We start from the raw sequence: 17351 nt of genomic DNA on the forward strand, positions 1-17351 counted from the left end.
AGCAAACTATCTGAAGGACCCGTTAGCTCCTGTTTCACTGGGTATTGAATGGTTTTTTAAAAATCATGAATGAGTGTAAGATTTTTGTCAAATGCCTTTTTAACCTCTCTTAAAACTATAATATGATTTTTCTTCTTATTCCTATTAATATTATGAATTGTATTATTTAATTCCCTAATAGCAAAGTACTCTTCCATTGTTTTTTAATGCCCTCTTGGGTTCTATAAGCTAATATTTTATTTAAAATTTTTGTATCTACATTCATAAGAGAGATTGGTCTATAGTAGTTTTGTTAATTGCTTTTCTTTTACATAATGAAAATTGTATACCAGCGAAGACCATCTGATAGTCCACTGAGATCAGGAAATTCTTAGATTCTATTGTAATGTCTCTGGACTCTAAAGCAGAAATGTCCCAGGCCTGTGGAATGTCAGATCCTCAGCTCAAAGTCTACAACCAGTCCTCACTTTTATATTTCTGGTTCTGCCCTTTGGGTGATATAAACCTTACATTTCTGAATGCACGGGATTCTCCAGTGCCTTGGATCAGTATGTGATGTCCTTTGTCTCTCCATGGCTAGGGGTGAGGGGCTTCGATTTCCAGTGAATACATGTCTAACTGAAATCAAAAGTGGTTTCCTGCACAGCAAGAGTGTTACATTTGCAGCTTCTCATTAATATCCATGTAGTGTCCTCTCCCTCCTTCTGTACAAGATCTATGTACCCTTGGAATTTCTCACAGTCCTATTCTGATCCATTTAAAATATTTCTATTAATTTATTTAAAGCATACCTAAGTAGACATTGGTAGCAATATTAGAGTAAGAAGAGATGGCTGAAACCTGCAAAGAAAGTCAAAGGTCATTATTTTAGTGTAGACCCCATGTGTATTTTAAATTCTCTTATAACTTAGGTATTCTCTTGGTTGTGCTTAATGAAAGTTAGATCAAATGTATGCTTTCAATAAAACTCTGTATCACTGCTTCCATGCAGAGTAGGAATTCTCGCTATTTGTCTCTTTCAGAGGGCATAAAGATAAGATATTTGTGGTAAAGTGTAACCCACACTACGTTGACAAACTAGTTACGGTTGGGATGAAGCACATCAAATTCTGGCAGCAAGCAGGTACTGTTGTTTGGGTTTATCTTTTATATGATCACAGAGTTTCACCCCAGCTCAGCCACTAGCTGGCTGTCTCTGCAATATACAGTTACAATGTGCCTAAAAGGGATTTCCTCCCAAATTCATTTTGGATTGCTTAATGTCTACGCTGTGAAACTTAGAACACCCTATGTGATGCCATGCATATTCATCAATGTCTAGAAAGCTTTGGAAAATATTCTGCTGTGGAAATAATTACTTTTCTATTTAGTCACCTGTTCTGAAAGCTGTAATTATATTGAACTAGTGAGCAGGAAATAAGTTAATCACTTTGGTTGGGTGAATAAAACTTCCAAAGTTTTGAAGGTTCCTTTATTTTATCACTGAATTTAGCACATGAATTAAACCCAGACCGTTTGCTTATTGTAGGTGACTAATGGATATTTGTGGCTATAATGTTGATAATAATGATGAGTAAATAAGTATAAAAAAACATGGAAACATATCTTATTCTTATTAATAAGTGAAATCTATTATTGCAATTGTCTCTGAATTCTTAGTATCAGCTTTGGTACCCAGCTAAATCTTACACTAGACAAAATATGAATAAGCTACTACCATGCCAGCATTTTCTGTTTTACAAAACAGAATAATGGCACCCAACCTGTCTGGAGAGCCAGCCTTTGCAGAGATGTCATGAATGGATGTGAGTTTCTCAGTGGCAGCCAGGGAGTATAGGAGAATATGGACATCTAAGAATAAAATCTGTCAGTTTGTCCCAGTATCCTTCCCTTTCCAAACAATGATTATTTTTTCTTACTGACACGCCTCCAAATGGGGGCAGAACATGTGTAGTATGTGCATTCACGGTCAGTACAGTTTTTATTCTTTTTGGTCAGCCTTTGTGACACATTTCCTAGCTACCCAGGCACTTAGTCACAACCTCCTCCTTTGGACAGTACACAGCTTGCTCTGAACCTTCGTTAGATGCATGTCCAACTGGACTGTGATGAATACTGAGTCCTCTCGCCACCTAGACCCTATGTTCCTTGAAGGCAGGAAGTTTTTCTTTACATCTTTATCTCCCCAGCATTGAGTACTGTGCCTACCACAAAGTCGAGATTCAATAAACATTGAATGAATGAATGAGAAGCCCTCTTGATAATCATTTTGGCTATGATGTTTTCTACCATTTTTATACATCTTTTGTAAAATCTTAATGTAGACATGCTGGGTTTTTTTCATGGGAAAAAAAAGTCATTCTATATGCTCATATAAGGTACCAATTGTTTTAAAAATAATGAATATTCTTGGGCTACTCTAGGTGGGGGCTTCACTTCTAAAAGAGGAATTTTTGGAAGTGCCGGAAAATTGGAAACAATGATGTGTGTTTCATATGGGCGAATGGAAGATCTAGTGTTCTCAGGAGCAGCTACTGGAGATATTTATATTTGGAAAGATATTCTGCTCCTGAAGACAGTGAAAGCTCATGACGGGCCTGTGTTTGCTATGTATGCATTGGATAAGGTGTGGTATATCTTTCAGAACTCATTTTCCTCATCATCTTTTTAAAACTCTAAGGTACTCTTAGGAAGGCGCACCAAGAGGTTGCCTGCCTCCAAAAGAGAGTACTATCTGGGTTAGGAAGTAGCTGTCATGAACCACCAGCCTAGAGAAGGGGGAAGGGGAGCACAAGTATATATCCTGGTAATTCCTCTCTCGTTTATAAATATTGTTCTTTGGGCAATTTCTTGCCACTTTTTTCACACTTGCTCTTTCTGGTTCTCACAACTAAGAGCCCTGTCAGAAGTGTGTGGATAAATGTAGCCCCAGAGTCCTAAAAAATATTTGAGCATTGTCTTCTTCATCAGTGGCACAACAGGCAGAAACCTGAAAGTACCAAGTAGTTAGATTATTATCCCACACACCAATTTGACCAAACATTATGTTCATAACTTTTGTGCTCCTGTGTAGACAGGTTCAACTTTAACAAGACCACCAGAGTGAAGTCTTTCCACCAGCTATAATTCCACTTGAGCTCATCTTTGTCCCAATCTGTCCAGCTGCCCACCTGACTTACAGTGCTGCTATACAAAAATCACCTCCAGTGCTTTTGAAACATTCCCTCAATCAATCTGCCGGTGAATACAGACTTCGCAATCACTACCAGTTTGCTGGTGGCCAGTTCATTTGTGCCCAGTCTGAGCCACCCGGCACACCCAGCTCATTTTTTCATTTACCTGCCCCCAGGCAATGTGTTGATCCCATCACAAAAGTAGGGTGTTGTTAGATGAACTATGATGACTATTTTAGTGGCTAAGTTGATTTTTGTTGGCAAATTTGTTTGGGTTAGACTGCAAGTGTTAGGAAAGCCCAGAAGTTGATGTGAAATAATTTGTTTAGACTCTTTCATTGCTTGGGAAGTTAAGTTGCAAAGTCATGGAAAAAGACAAGAATATCATAATATACACATGCTGTATTTTAATTTTATTTAGAGTTTGAATCTCCCTAGGTGCAAATTCTATAATGAGAATGAAGGTACTTAATATAATACATTTCAGAATATTATTTTTTGTGAATTTAATTGAACTGCATTACATTAAAAGTTTCTAAGAAAGCATCATGAATTATTCAGACTTTTTGTTTAAAAAAATGACTTTTCTGAATAGGAACAGTTGGTAAGTATGAGAATTTGCCAAAAAAGGAAAACTAGTAAATCCAAGAAATCACATAAGCTTACACAAAAAATAAAGATCATTGTTTAGTAAAAAAAAAAAAAAAAAAAAAAAAATCCAATATGTTAAGTTTTTTACTCTCCATATTTTGTAAAAATTGATCTGAACTTTAACTATTGTAGATATTGATGCCTATTGAACAAAATAACAGGAAACTTAACCTTACATGAGGTACCTAAGTTACCCTTAATAAATAATGTTGATTTCTCCTGGGAGTAACTGTCAATCTTTTAAAAATTGTTTGTGTTGTTAATTCAGATCCATTCCCTAGGAGCATATGAGATTCTAGAAACTCTGCTAGGCATTGGTAGTCAGAGATGAATGGGACTGGTCCTGCCCCAAGGGAACTCCTATTCTAGCCTGGGGATTGGACACAGAAACAACTGTCCATGATCTGAGGAAAGTGCAACAGATGCACAATGAGGATGCACTTTAGCCTGTTAGGGAAGCGGGGCAGGGATGCTTCCAGAAAATATTGTATGTGTTGTATACTTAGGAAGAAAACACACACAGAGCTGCCTCACCCAAGGGGGAGCCATGTTGGGGTTGGGTGGGTAGTTGGTCATTTTGATGCATATATAATACTTCACGTTTGTGCCTTCATAGGGTTTTGTGACAGGTGGAAAGGATGGCATCGTGGAACTCTGGGATGATATGTTTGAAAGATGCTTGAAGACCTATGCCATTAAAAGAGCAGCATTGTCAACTAGCTCAAAAGGTGCCACTCCAGAATATGCAATAGAAATATTTCTGTTCATAGGAATGGAGAAGATAGTACTAAATTTCCTGGAAAATCAGTTCCAAATCAATTACTTTATTATTCCACACTCAGCGCTCTCAGTCCCTGGTAGAAAAGGCAAGGATGATTGCCTAGTACCTAGTAGTTTGGAACTTAATAAAAATAATTAAAATCAATAGTCATAGCCTTTTTATTTTTTGTTCTATTAAATATAATGTTTTCTCCCTCAGGCTTGCTTTTGGAAGATAATCCTTCAATTCGTGCCATTACTTTGGGACATGGACATATCTTGGTGGGAACAAAAAATGGAGAGATTCTAGAAATTGATAAGAGTGGGCCGATGACTCTGCTTGTTCAGGTATTGTGTTTGTACACATTCTAAACCACAATTCATAGGGGTTAGGACTAAGGTGAGGCAAGGGAAGCACTTAGGGTACAAAATTTAGGGAGCCACTCACCCTCAGGGTGATGCAAGTGCTGCATTAGTGACCTATTGTTGTGTAACAGCTTAAAACAACACACACTTATTATCTCACAATTTCTGTGGGTCGGGACTCTGGGCACAGCTTAGCTAGGTCCTCTTTGTAGGGTTCCACAAAGCTGCAGTCAAGGCATTAGCCAGGGCTGCATTCTCATCTGAGGCTAGATTCTGGAAGGATCTGCTTCTAAGCTCATTCAAGTTGGTAGGATCCAGTTCATGGCAGTTATAGGACTGGAGTCTTACATTTCTGACTGACTGTCAGCTAGAGGTCGCTGTCTTTGCCACGTGGGGCTCCCCAGCATGGCTGCTTCCTTACTCAAAGCCTGCAAATGAGAGAGAATCTTATGTAACGTAATTATGTTATCACATACATGTAATCACTTTTACTGTTGCCACTTTCTGTTGGTTAGAAGCAAGGCACTGTCATGCCACACTCAAGGGGAAGTGATTGTGCAGGGATGTGAATACCAGCAGGATCGCTGAGGTCACGTCCTGGGTCTGTCCACCACAGTCCACCCTCTGGCCCCCAGTGATTCATGTCCTTATCACATACAAAATACATTCTCTCCTCCCATGGTCCCCAAAAAGCCTCATCCAATATCTGCTCAAAGTCCAGAATCTCATAATCTAAATCAGATCTAGGTGCAGATAAGGCTCCTTGAGTGTAATTCCTCTGGACCTATCAATCTGTAAAATTAAAAAGACAAGTTATCTGTTCCCTACACGTCAAACATACCAGTATTGGCATGACCCTGAAAGCGAGTGCCTCCTGAGAATTTGTGCCTCACTCTAGTCTCAGCCTTGATTCACAAAAACACATTACGTACTCCCTACCCTTCAAGAATTCTGTTTTGGTAAAACCTGATTAAAATAAACACCATCAGCGTCTTCAGATAGCAAAGAAGTGTAAAAATCTCTTCTAACATTATACAAACCTTCCTTATAGACAGAAGGAACCGTGGTGAGGGGCGAGGGTTGTGTTCAGAAGTTGGAAGGAAAAGAATATGCATGGATTATATGAGCTTCAGGACTTTTGTGGTCCAGTAGGGGGGTGTCACCTCCTTCCCCTGACCTGATCCATGCCTGCAGCCTCCCTATATTAGGGATGGACTCAAAATCCCCCCAAGAAGCTCCCTCTGCTTTGTTTCCCTGGGAACAGATATGGCACACATGTCATGGCTCGGGACACTGCAAGGTTTTAAAATGCATGTGCTCAAGCCCCACCCTGAGTACCCCGAATCCGAATCTGTGATTATAAACAAAAAATCTGTATTTAAAACAACACTCAAAAGTCTTGATAGCTGATTCTGCCAGGCAGCCAGGATGGAGAACCATGGTGGAGATTCATCCTTGAGGTGTGTTCTCTAGCTGTTCTTACTTTAGTTGTTTCCTTCCAACCTAATTTCTTTCTGGCCACAACATCTTCCTGACTTTTATTGAAAAGCAAGTGTTGATTTCTTTTTAATCCCCCAGTGTTTGAGATTTGAAATTGTTTCTATACATTTTATGTTGCTAAAGTTTTTATATGACTTCAAACTATAATATGATTTAAATAATAGTATGAGATTTAGTTTTTAATTTTTTTACTTCTCTCCCCCCTTCTCCATCCCTCACCCCCCGCCCCCCATTGTCTGCTCTCTTTGTCTTTTCACTGTGTGTTCTGTGTCCACTTGCATTCTTCTTTTCAGGTGGTACCAGGAATCTGTGTCTCTTTGTTGCATCACCTTGCTGTGTCAGCTCTCCGTGTGTGTGGTGCCACTCCTGGGCAGACTGTGCTTTTTCCGCATGGGGCAGCTCTCCTTGCGGGGTGCATTCCTTGTGCGTGGGGCACCTTACTTGGGGGGCACCCCTGCATGGCATGGCACTCCTTGTGTGCAGCAGCACTGCGCGCAGGCCAGCTTACCACATGGGTCAGGAGGCCCTGGGTTTGAACTCTGGACCTCCCATATGGTAGTTGGATGCTCTATCAGTTGAGCCACAACTTCTTCCCAATAGTATGAGATTTAACTGCCAAGATATCTAATTTTAAAAAGTATCATATAGAATCAAGCTAATTTTGTTTAAATGTGTTTTAAACTTGAAAATAAAGGCTTTTTCACTTTTAGGTTCTCTACAATTCTATTCTTTCCTGTATTTGCTTCCATTGTTCTAATAAAAAACAACCACAGCTTCCACTTATTGAGTACCTGCTCTGTGTCAGGCCATTCTGTTGTACCAAGTTTGACTGTCACCTCTACAACAGACTTGCTCAGTTGAAACTGTATTATAGATTAGGGGATCAAAGCTCAGTCAATTGCCCACAGCCATTGGCTAATAACAGGCAGAACTGAGATCCAAACCAAGGTTTGTCAGATACCAGAACCTGTTTTTCCACTACTCCAAATGCCTCCGATGTGTGGACATTACTGCAGGAAAGCTGTGCAGCAGCTTCGGGGCGGGTGGTAGAGCTGGTGGAGCTGGAGACAAGCAAGTCTGTTGCCACCATTTCCTCACCTTTCACTTGTACCATTCCTCTTTTTCTCACTATCTCTTTCTTCTCTCTGTCCTCCTGGGCAGAACTCAGCAATTCAACTCAGTCAGTGTTTGTTGCGCCCTGCTGAGGCCTGCCCTCTGCTAGGTGCTGAGCATGGTAGAGTCTGTGCTTTCTGGGTGCTCAGGGTCACTGTCCTATCCTGAGGGAAAAGGAAGCCAGAGAAAGTTAGGGACGAGTAGAGGCAGCATGTGGTTAAGACCCTGCTGTCGGGAAGCTGTCAGTACCACTTTCCCCCTTTTGGTGGCATGGCAGTCCAGTCGCACGTGGAATAGATTGCTTGTTTTTTAAGTAAAAGGAAGCTAGGTTGAGAGAGGGGAGAAAAAGGCACAGGGTGGGCTATGAAAGTTCCTGTTGTGTGTACTTTGAATATAAACAACTCTCAGTTATGCAGTTGTTTGTTGTGGGCTGTATGAGTGACCTACATGCCATTCAGTGTACTTCCAGCCTGCGTGGCTCACTGCCCATTCCTGTGTTGTGTAGTAACTCAATAATCAGATTAGATTAAGGAAATATAGTTTTGAAATTCGTGTATGAGGCAGAGGTTTGCATGGGTCTCAGAGCCCCTGAACCCTGTTCACAGGAAAAATGTTCCCAAGATGCCCAGTCTATAAAAGCTCCCAGCAGGGCCAGGCTGGAGGAAGGGGGTTGACACTAGATCCATCTTCTGACCATGACCCTGGGGCCAGGGGCTTCTAAAGAGAAGAGTGAGGAAGCTAAGGACGTAGGGCACTCCCCAATCCAAAACTTTAAAAATAATGTCTATACCATTTGACCCCTCATTTTCTCTGGTATTTGAATGTCAACAATATCTGGAACTTTCCATTTTCTGCCAAATTACTGTTTTGCTCTCACAGCTTCCCAGTTCAATCCAAATCATCCACTTTCTCTTTGGAAAGCCACCTGTTCCAGCTACAAATACCTTTCATAGGCCTATATATGGTCTCCCTTTTGGTTTTACTAAGCAGAGCCTTTTTATAATTAGCCAATAAAAACGAACTCTGGTGAGCAATTAATCTGGTGTGTTTCCACTAATCTATTCTTTATACTGCTTTGATGGGTGATAAATTGTGGGAATCAAATTCATTTTCTCCCTGATAATTGTTCATTTACAAAAATATGGTTTTCTCTCAGTTAATATTCTAAGGCAGTTAAGTGTGTTTGTGATAAGATGTAGTTATGTGGAATTATTTCAATGCATAGTAAGCACCTTTCACTGTTCACACATGGCTAGACTAATTTATAAACAAATGTTGAACCAGACCTATACCCAGCATACTTGAAAGGAAAATTTCGCTTTTTGCATTTCTGCTCTGCTAAATGCTGTGCATTCAAATGACTAAAATTACATTAAATTAACCAAAATATTGCTGTCTAATTCCACAAAGATAGTGGCATCTGTATCTTTTAGAATGTGGTTTTATTGAAGGAGGTAGTTTATATCATTGTAATCAAGCTGTTTAGGAGATGCATATAGACAGGTTGTTGTTGTTTTTCTGTGACAAACAGAATAAATGAAGCATTTCATTATGTTTGGCATCATATAAATGAAACTATAAGCAAAGAACCCATGATTAACTTTCCGACAAATGCTGTGCCATTGTGTAGGCCCAGCTTTAGATCAAGTTCAAATGAAAAGTTATTCAGTGCAATTGCTTGGCCCAAGGAAGCCCAGTCTGTGTTTATTCACATTTGCACCTGTTTGGTATATTCTCGGGCTGAGTGGACTGCACCAGGCTGAAGAAGTTCTAGCCAAGAAGCATGAATCAAGCTTATGTTGCCCTGTTTCTTCTCCCACAGGGGCACATGGAAGGAGAAGTTTGGGGTCTGGCAGCGCACCCTCTCCTGCCCATCTGTGCCACAGTAAGTGATGATAAAACACTTCGGATCTGGGAATTATCTTCCCAGCACCGCATGCTGGCAGTACGGAAACTCAAAAAAGGTAAATGATATCAGCCTATGCATCTGTAAAAGTATTTACGAGTAACAGGGTGTGTTGGATTCATTGATTCATTAACCAATATTTCCTAAGCCTGCCTGTTCCATGCAGGCCATAAAAAAAGTACACTAGACAATGGCAATTCATTGTTTGTTGCTACAGAGTTATAACAAAGTAGCTTATTCTAGAAGGATGGTCTGATCCAGTGGTTCCCCAGCTGTTCATTTTCCTTACACTCAACAGATGTTTACCACCTGTGGCAACGTGCCCTTCTTTTTCTCACTGAGACATGTGGGAGTAAGTTGAAACATATCAGCTTATAGAGAATGCTGTGTATCTTTATGTTTTTCAGTCTCCAGGACTTATTTTATTGCTGAAAATCAAAGGTCAGCTATATAGAAACAAAATAAATATTTAATATCAAGAAATGAGTAAATATGTGTTCAACACCTATAAGCACTAGAATTAAGTGGTATATCAAGAGATAAATTCAGAAAACATTTATTGAGTAGCTTCTATGTATGGGGCACCAGGGATACCAAGATGAATAGTCTCATTTGTAGTGTCAGAGATGGACAAGATTTGAACAGAGTCCCAGAAACAGATGACCCATTCAAATTGGGTAGCTTGAAGAGAGTCTAAAAAGGGGATTCTTTATAAAGGGGTAGGTAGGATGTAGGGAAATGGCAGGGATAGTGCAGCGCTGTACAGCTAGTAACTGGCAGTACCATTACCAGCCCTGGACCTGAAGAGGCAAGAAGAGGAAGCACTTGCTAGCATCTTCAAAGTGAGAGCTGTGTGAGATGGTAGCCCAACAGGAACTGTGACCTTCAGCCAAGAATCTCAGCCAGCATGCAGCGATCCCACAGGGCAGTAGCTGGGGCAATAAATACCTCCTTGTCTTCCCTCCTTCATGCTAGTCTTCATGCAACCCAATGAGTAAGGTGCTTATTATTACCACCTACAGGTAAGGAACTAAGGCACAGGGAATTTAAGTAGCTTGCCCAAAGTGGCACAGTTAGCAACTATGGAACCAAATTTACAGCCAAGCTTTGTGGCTCCAGAGAACACAGCTGTGGCCACTGCGTGACACTGCCTCCCTCCACCATTTTGCTTCTTTTTACACTGGACTTCCTGGCCTTCATACTTGATAGAGCCAGGATTCAAACTAGCTCTGACTCCAGAGCTCTTATACACTACAAGTTTGAGTCATTTGGGCCTAATTTATACTGGGGAAACGATAGACCAACTCCTCATTGTAAAAGACTCAAATGCAGGCAATGGACTTTAATCACTAGGTTAAAAATTAGCTCACAAGAACAACTACTGACATAACTTAGATAGCATGACCACATCCTGGTTTATGGCTGTGGCCCAGAGGCAGTTATTAATAGTTCTTTCTTTTGCTCTCAAAATTGCCCTGGTTTGGCCAATAAACTATATGGCTACTGTAACCTCAAGAACAGGTTCGTCTTTTTATTCTCTCAGCATTAGCACCAGGTCTAACTCATAGTAGGTAAATAAAGGTTTGCTGAGTGAATGAATGAGTGAAGATATAATTTAGATAAGCCAGTTTAAAGTTACTGGTATGAAAAGCACATTCCATTTTGTGTGAGCTATTGATCTTTAAAAAAAAGAAGACAATAATTTAAAAATTAATTAAAATTTTAAAAAAAAGCACATTCCACATACCATAAACACTGAAGAAGTTTTCATTAAAAAAAGCTTAGTGGTCTATAATGTCTTAGCACAAAATTGCATTACTGTCCCATCCCTGGGCTGTGCTTAACCATGTCTTGACAGCAGAAATTGAGGCGTAAAAAGCATATTCTTAAATAAGATTCCTATTAAACATGTCCGCACAAAGTTCTTACTCTTCATTCAGAAATGGCTCCTCATGCCCCTGCAAAGCAGTAGAGACCACTGCTCATGCGGTGATTGAATGTTGTCCCTATTCCGTTCTTTCCATGAACAGCACCTTTCGTCTCCAGGGTTATGCATTATGATCCATGTGTCAGAGAATTGGAATAACTATGAGTAGAACTACTGTGTTCTCTCCAGAAAATTTTGTATAGAAGTCATGGAAAAAAATGGTTTCTGGAAATTGTATTACAGAACCCTTCTTTTTAAATAGCACCTCTTTCCTTGAAAGCAAAGATGCCTGTTATATTGATCCTTCACCCCTTTCTCCATGCGCTCCACTTGCCTTCTGAAAACCCCAAGGATTCAGAGCTAAGAAGTGAATGGATAAACCCAATAGAAATTGAAAACATATTTTGGACATTATCATTTTCCTTGGGTTTAGGGGGAAGATGTATTTTAAATTATGAGGTTTTAGTTCTTCTCATATGTGAAAGGTATAGCCATATGTTCCTATGCTAATCTCTCCTTCTCTTCATTTGGTTTGGTTGACAGTAAAGTCCTGGATAATAAAACTCTGCAAATTATTTTGTAGGTGGAAGATGCTGTGCCTTCTCTCCCGATGGGAAAGCCTTAGCAGTAGGTTTGAATGATGGGAGTTTCCTTGTCGTGAATGCTGACACTGTTGAAGACATGGTCTCCTTCCATCACAGAAAAGAAATGATCTCTGATATTAAATTTTCAAAAGGTGAAGGTGGCAGAATTTTCTTTTTAAAATTCCACAGTCTTGGAATAAAAAATACAAGCAGAAACAATTTTAAATATTTCACTGACCTTCTCCTCATTTAAAAATATTAAGTTCCTCAGATAAAACCATATGGAATCTTTTGGTGTTAACTAAATATTTTTCTTTATAGATACAGGAAAATATCTTGCTGTGGCATCCCATGATAACTTTGTGGATATTTACAATGTACTTACAAGCAAAAGAGTTGGCATCTGTAAGGGTGCTTCCAGCTATGTTACACATATTGACTGGGACTCAAGAGGTAAAGTATATTGTGGTTTTTTTAATATAATTTTTGTTTTTTAAAAAATGTGTCAATTCCTGTATTCTTTCCAGAGAGAGTGGCAGTTGCAGTTTAGAGAAATTAGGGGGTGGGGGACCAAGAATATAAATGGCTGTAATTTTACAAACCAGTGACGACTGCTGTTAACATTTGGGTATTTTTCCATATTTTATTATTATTAATTCAAGCCATTGAGGATTTAGACTATTGAAGATATCTGATGCCTTCTGTTACCATAGTAATCATTGCCTCACCTTTGAGCTCAGCATTCTATGTCCTTGCCCTGCCTCTTCCCCTTTCTGCTTTCCCTTTTCCTACCTAAACTCTACATCATAGGGAACTATACAAGAGGTCTCAAGCAATTTCCATCCTTGTAGGGGAAAGAGAGCTGTATTCTGTTCACCTAAAGATTCTCTACTCTCCAAAATTCCCAACCTCTCCCTTTCCTCCTCCAAGTCATGCCCACAGACGCCATGGGGATTTGCTCATTTATTTGTTAAATAATTTTAGATTCTACCATATGTGAAGTCTTAAGACAGGAAATGTGGGAGACCCAAAAGTGAGTAAGACACCTTTCCTTCTCACCATTTGTAATTTAGTGATGAAGACATACTCATAATTAAATAATACAAAGGCACACAATGGGGTAGGGCATGACAGTAAGAAATGTTGAGTCTTAGGGGAAGCCCTGAGTGAGGACTCAGGAGGGGCCAGGTCAGTATTAAGAACCCGGTAGTCACATGGGAGGTCTGCGGTTCAAACCCCGGGCCTCCTTGACCCGTGTGGAGCTGGCCCATGCACAGTGCTGATGCGCGCAAGGAGTGCCCTGCCACACAGGGGTGTCCCCGCATAGGGGAGCCCCATGCGCAAGGAGTGTGCCCCGCAAGGAGAGGCGCCCAGCGTGAAAGAAAGTGCAACCTGCCACGAATGGCGCCACCCACACTTCCCGTGCCGCTGACAACAGAAGCCGACAAAGAAACAAGACACAGCAAATAGACACAGAGAACAGACAACGGGGGGAGGGGAGGGGAATTAAATAAATTTAAAAAACAAATCTTAAAAAAAAAAAAGAACCCGGTAGAACCATGTGCTGTAGTCTGGGGCCCTGTTCAGTCCTTGGCTGACATCAGAGTCCAGAGCAGGCATTTAGGGATAGGCAGGGTCGCTGCTTTCAGGGCAGTTGAAGTCTGCTGTGGTAGGAAACCACCAGGCCAAATGTGTGCTCTGAGGAGAAGGCTCCCAGGGGAGTGGGGAAGCCTTCATAGGGGTGAGCTTTGAGATGGATCTTAAAAGATGAGCAGAAATTCACCAGATGAAGTCGAGGATGAACAGTCCAGGCAAAAGGAACAGGGGATGCAAAGACCAGGAAGAATGTGGGGTGATTAAGAAATAGTGGGTGGTGCTGAGGGACTGAGTGTGGAAGCGGGCAAAGGGGACGATTGTGGAGAGGCAGGCCGGAGACCCATGTGAAGGAACGTGTGTGTCCTACTAGGAAGTTTAAAACTGGACTTGATCCTGTGGGCATTAGTTAACTCCAGAGGATTTAGCACAGGGGTGCCCCACCACCTTGGGGAGGGTGAGTGAGCCTGGAGCTGGGGAGCCACTGAAATAAAACAGAAGAGAGATGATGAGGGGCTTAACCAAAAAGAGGTTAGAAGAGATGCCAGAGTATCTCATTTCAAGGAATTCTTGAAGTAGTGGCCATAGACTGGGGGTGGGTGACCTTTCTGCCAGGTAGGTATTCAGTTGTGACTCTCCTTGCTTACCTGGGATTTGGTTTTTATTTAGGCTTTACAACCTGCAGGGGGTTTCTACAGCACAACCTGTGGGAAGAAAGCATGTGATTTATTGTAAGACATATAAGTCTTAACAAGGGCCGAGAGAGAGCAGATAAGTTTCTCTCACTTTGATGTCAAGGCAGTGCCCGACATGATACTGAATGGTGTTCACCATCAAGTGGGACACCGACCTCATGAGATTCTAGAAGCCAGTGAGGCTGGGCGGGGGTGGGGGGTGTAGATAGAAGCAGCTGCTTCTTGAATGCTTTCTTTTATGTTCTTTGCTTTGTTTTTAAAAATGTAAGGGAGGGAGGGGGGCAGAGAGAAAGGGAGAGAAAGAGAGATTTTCTCCTATTTATTCTCTAGCCAACAGACCTAGATAGGCTCCTTTGGGAGAAAGGTTTAGACCAGTCAGGTTCAGCCTCCTGTGTAGGTACAATAGAGTAAGGTGAGTTTTATTTGGAATCTACCGCACACTCGAAACCTGACACAGTACATGAAATCCCCCCGTAGCCATGACAGGTAGGGGTTAAAACCCATGATAATTTACATGTTAGGGAGAGAAGGCCAAAAGAAAATGAGACACGGGAAAAGTAATTTTGATAGGGAGGATTTTTTTCTTCAGCAAATGCGTAGGCCCCGTGTTGGATGCTAGGAATGTATAAAGGACTAAATCCCAGACAGAGCAAAACCTCGGTCAGGGTCAGTGGGCTCCTCCATGGAGGCGCCTGGGGAAAGGACTGAATAAAGACCTTCAAGGTGGAGTCATCACTTTGTGAGGAGAGAAGCAGCCCTCAGGATTTCCATAATTCTGCCTGAGGCCTGCCTCAGTGGTCCAACTAGCGCTCAGGGCATGGGAGGAGCCTCTAGCCCCCTATTTGGAGCTTTGAAAAACCCATCTCACCTCTTCTCAGTGGCCCGTTCAGTCAGCTGACTGGGTTGGGCCACGTGATTTCTGTGGTTCCTTTCAGAAGGAGACTAAAATAGAATACTTTTGATTTTAAGGGAAGGCTTGTATCATCTAGAGAATAAGAGCAGGTGTGCCCATGAATCTTCCCTGGCTTAACTCCAGTTTCATTAGCTATGAGATGTGAGTCATACAGATATTCTGGTGCTCCTAATATCCCACTTCCCAAAATGCCTGACCTCAGGTATATGCTGCCTTAGAGATCAGCCTGGCTTTTCACAGCAAGGGCCCCTAAAACCTGGCAGGTAGGGAGCTGAATTTAGGAGCAGGGATCTGTTTTATTCCTTTGATCGTGTCAAAAATATTGAACGCATCTGCCAGAGCCAGCTGGCTATTCGGGGGTGGGGAATGACCCAGCTGCCAGCCTCGCGTGCCCATAGCAACTGCAGCTCCTGGGAAAACCGAAGAGAACATCGCCTTTTGCAGGAACCCCAGCCATCCCTGAATGGAAGCTCCTGCGTAGAATGCTTGAGAAGGGAGAGAGGGAGAGAGGGAGAGAAAGGGAGGGGCAGGGGAAGGGAGAGAAAACATGGAAGGGTATTTTCCAGCTGCTATTAGTTCTTTCCTAGAGATCGCAGAACAGTAAGAGCTTTTAACCAACTAATTGTTTGGGTTATAATAGGACATTTCATTCCAGCTTTATTGCAAACCATCTGATATGTTTGGTAAAATTTAGTACCAATTTTGGAATTACTCTAGCTTGTAAATTATATATCAACTGAGATGTGTATGTGAAATCACTTTGTGGAATATAAAGCTTTATGTACCTGCAAGATGTGTGATTTTCCGTATCTGCTTAGTAATGAGGACATCTGGCTCTTTCAAGTCTTATTCTGTGTGAGGAGACATTTCTAGTGAAGAAAAATGTAATGATTTTGAAAGGCTACTGTTATTCAGGAGCAATTATATATGGATTATACAGACGTTTTGCTCTTCTCCTTAGAAAATTTTGGACATTATATATTTTGAACCGCAGGCAGGGGAAAAAATGAACAGTGACCTAAATCACTCTACACTTAAAAAAAAATGACGGTGTAATAACAGCTGAAAAGACAGTTTGGGGGAGAAAACATCCATATTTCCACCACCCTGACACGAGTAGATTTTTATTTCTTCATTTTTGCTTGGTAGCAAGGAACAGAAACCCACTCAAACCTGCTTAAGTTCAATAAATAATCATAAAGGGTGAGGGGGTGGGGGGTATATGGGGACTTCATATTTTTTTAATGTAACATTTAAAAGAAAATGAAGAAAAATAAATTTTAAAATAATAATAATCATAAAGGATGAGCTTATTGGAAAGAGACCGAGGGGTAGATATAGATGTACAGAGAGATACAGGAATTCAAGAGCAGGAAGTAGCACCTCCAGAGGAGCCAGCTTGAGGAACGAACTGGAAAACACTCAGAAACCCAGCAGGCAGTTCCTCTCCCACTCTCTCCCACTCTCTGCCTCCACTTCTCTTCCTTGTCTGGTGTCTGCTCTTTGCCCCTCTCTCTGCACAGGCAGGTTTTCCCCCAATTCATTCTCATATGGCCGAATCTCAGCTGTCCCAGAAATACTACCCTCACCCCAAAGTACATATCTCATCCAAGCCACACACCCTGTGATTCTCTCCGCCTCCTAGATTCCAGGTTCCCAGGAGAGAATTTGATCGCCCAGCCCTATTCCAGCTGAGTTCCTCCTGGGTCAGTGTCCACCTTTGGAGTGCAAACGTGACCACAAGGTGCAGCCCTTGATGGGGGGGCAGTTCTCAGGGATGGGGCATGGGCTAGGTAGGTGCCCTGCAAGCTGGGGACACTGTGCAGCACTTCTGGTGCCTTCTACATGTTTACATTTTGTAATATTATTGTAGTCATAAAGTACCTCACTATTTTCATAGTTTTTGTTTGTATTTTTTTAAGTGAATACAATTCTTTAAACTGTGGTGTTAAGTGAGTTGTTTGAATTATAATCCTAGTTCTCTTAGTATCATCTCATGGTCGAGAATCACCTAAAATCAGTCATATTCAATGGATGTTTTCCTTGAATCTTTTGATCCTTTTTCCACATCGTTTGTAATTTTCAGTCACTCCTGAGGGTCCTAAAAGTAGAATTACTTTGCAGATATATTGATTTCATTGGAAAAGTATTGATTTTCTTATAATGCTATA

At 41.2% G+C, this 17351-nt stretch overlaps 1 protein-coding gene across 2 annotated transcripts in view; it reads left to right on the forward strand.

Moving 5' to 3' along the window:
- EML6 (EMAP like 6) overlaps positions 1-17351 on the forward strand; it is a 299274-nt gene that overhangs the window by 223419 nt on the left and 58504 nt on the right. For both annotated transcript variants that reach the window (XM_058278574.2, XM_058278575.2), the window contains exons 17-23: positions 1023-1123; positions 2424-2626; positions 4441-4552; positions 4804-4931; positions 9385-9526; positions 11979-12131; positions 12301-12432. In XM_058278574.2, coding sequence (XP_058134557.1) covers positions 1023-1123; positions 2424-2626; positions 4441-4552; positions 4804-4931; positions 9385-9526; positions 11979-12131; positions 12301-12432 — 971 coding nt within the window. The remainder of the gene's footprint in view (positions 1-1022; positions 1124-2423; positions 2627-4440; positions 4553-4803; positions 4932-9384; positions 9527-11978; positions 12132-12300; positions 12433-17351) is intronic.

This window comes from Dasypus novemcinctus, chromosome 17, assembly GCF_030445035.2.
Source record: "Dasypus novemcinctus isolate mDasNov1 chromosome 17, mDasNov1.1.hap2, whole genome shotgun sequence".
Taxonomy (NCBI): Eukaryota; Metazoa; Chordata; class Mammalia; order Cingulata; family Dasypodidae; genus Dasypus; species Dasypus novemcinctus.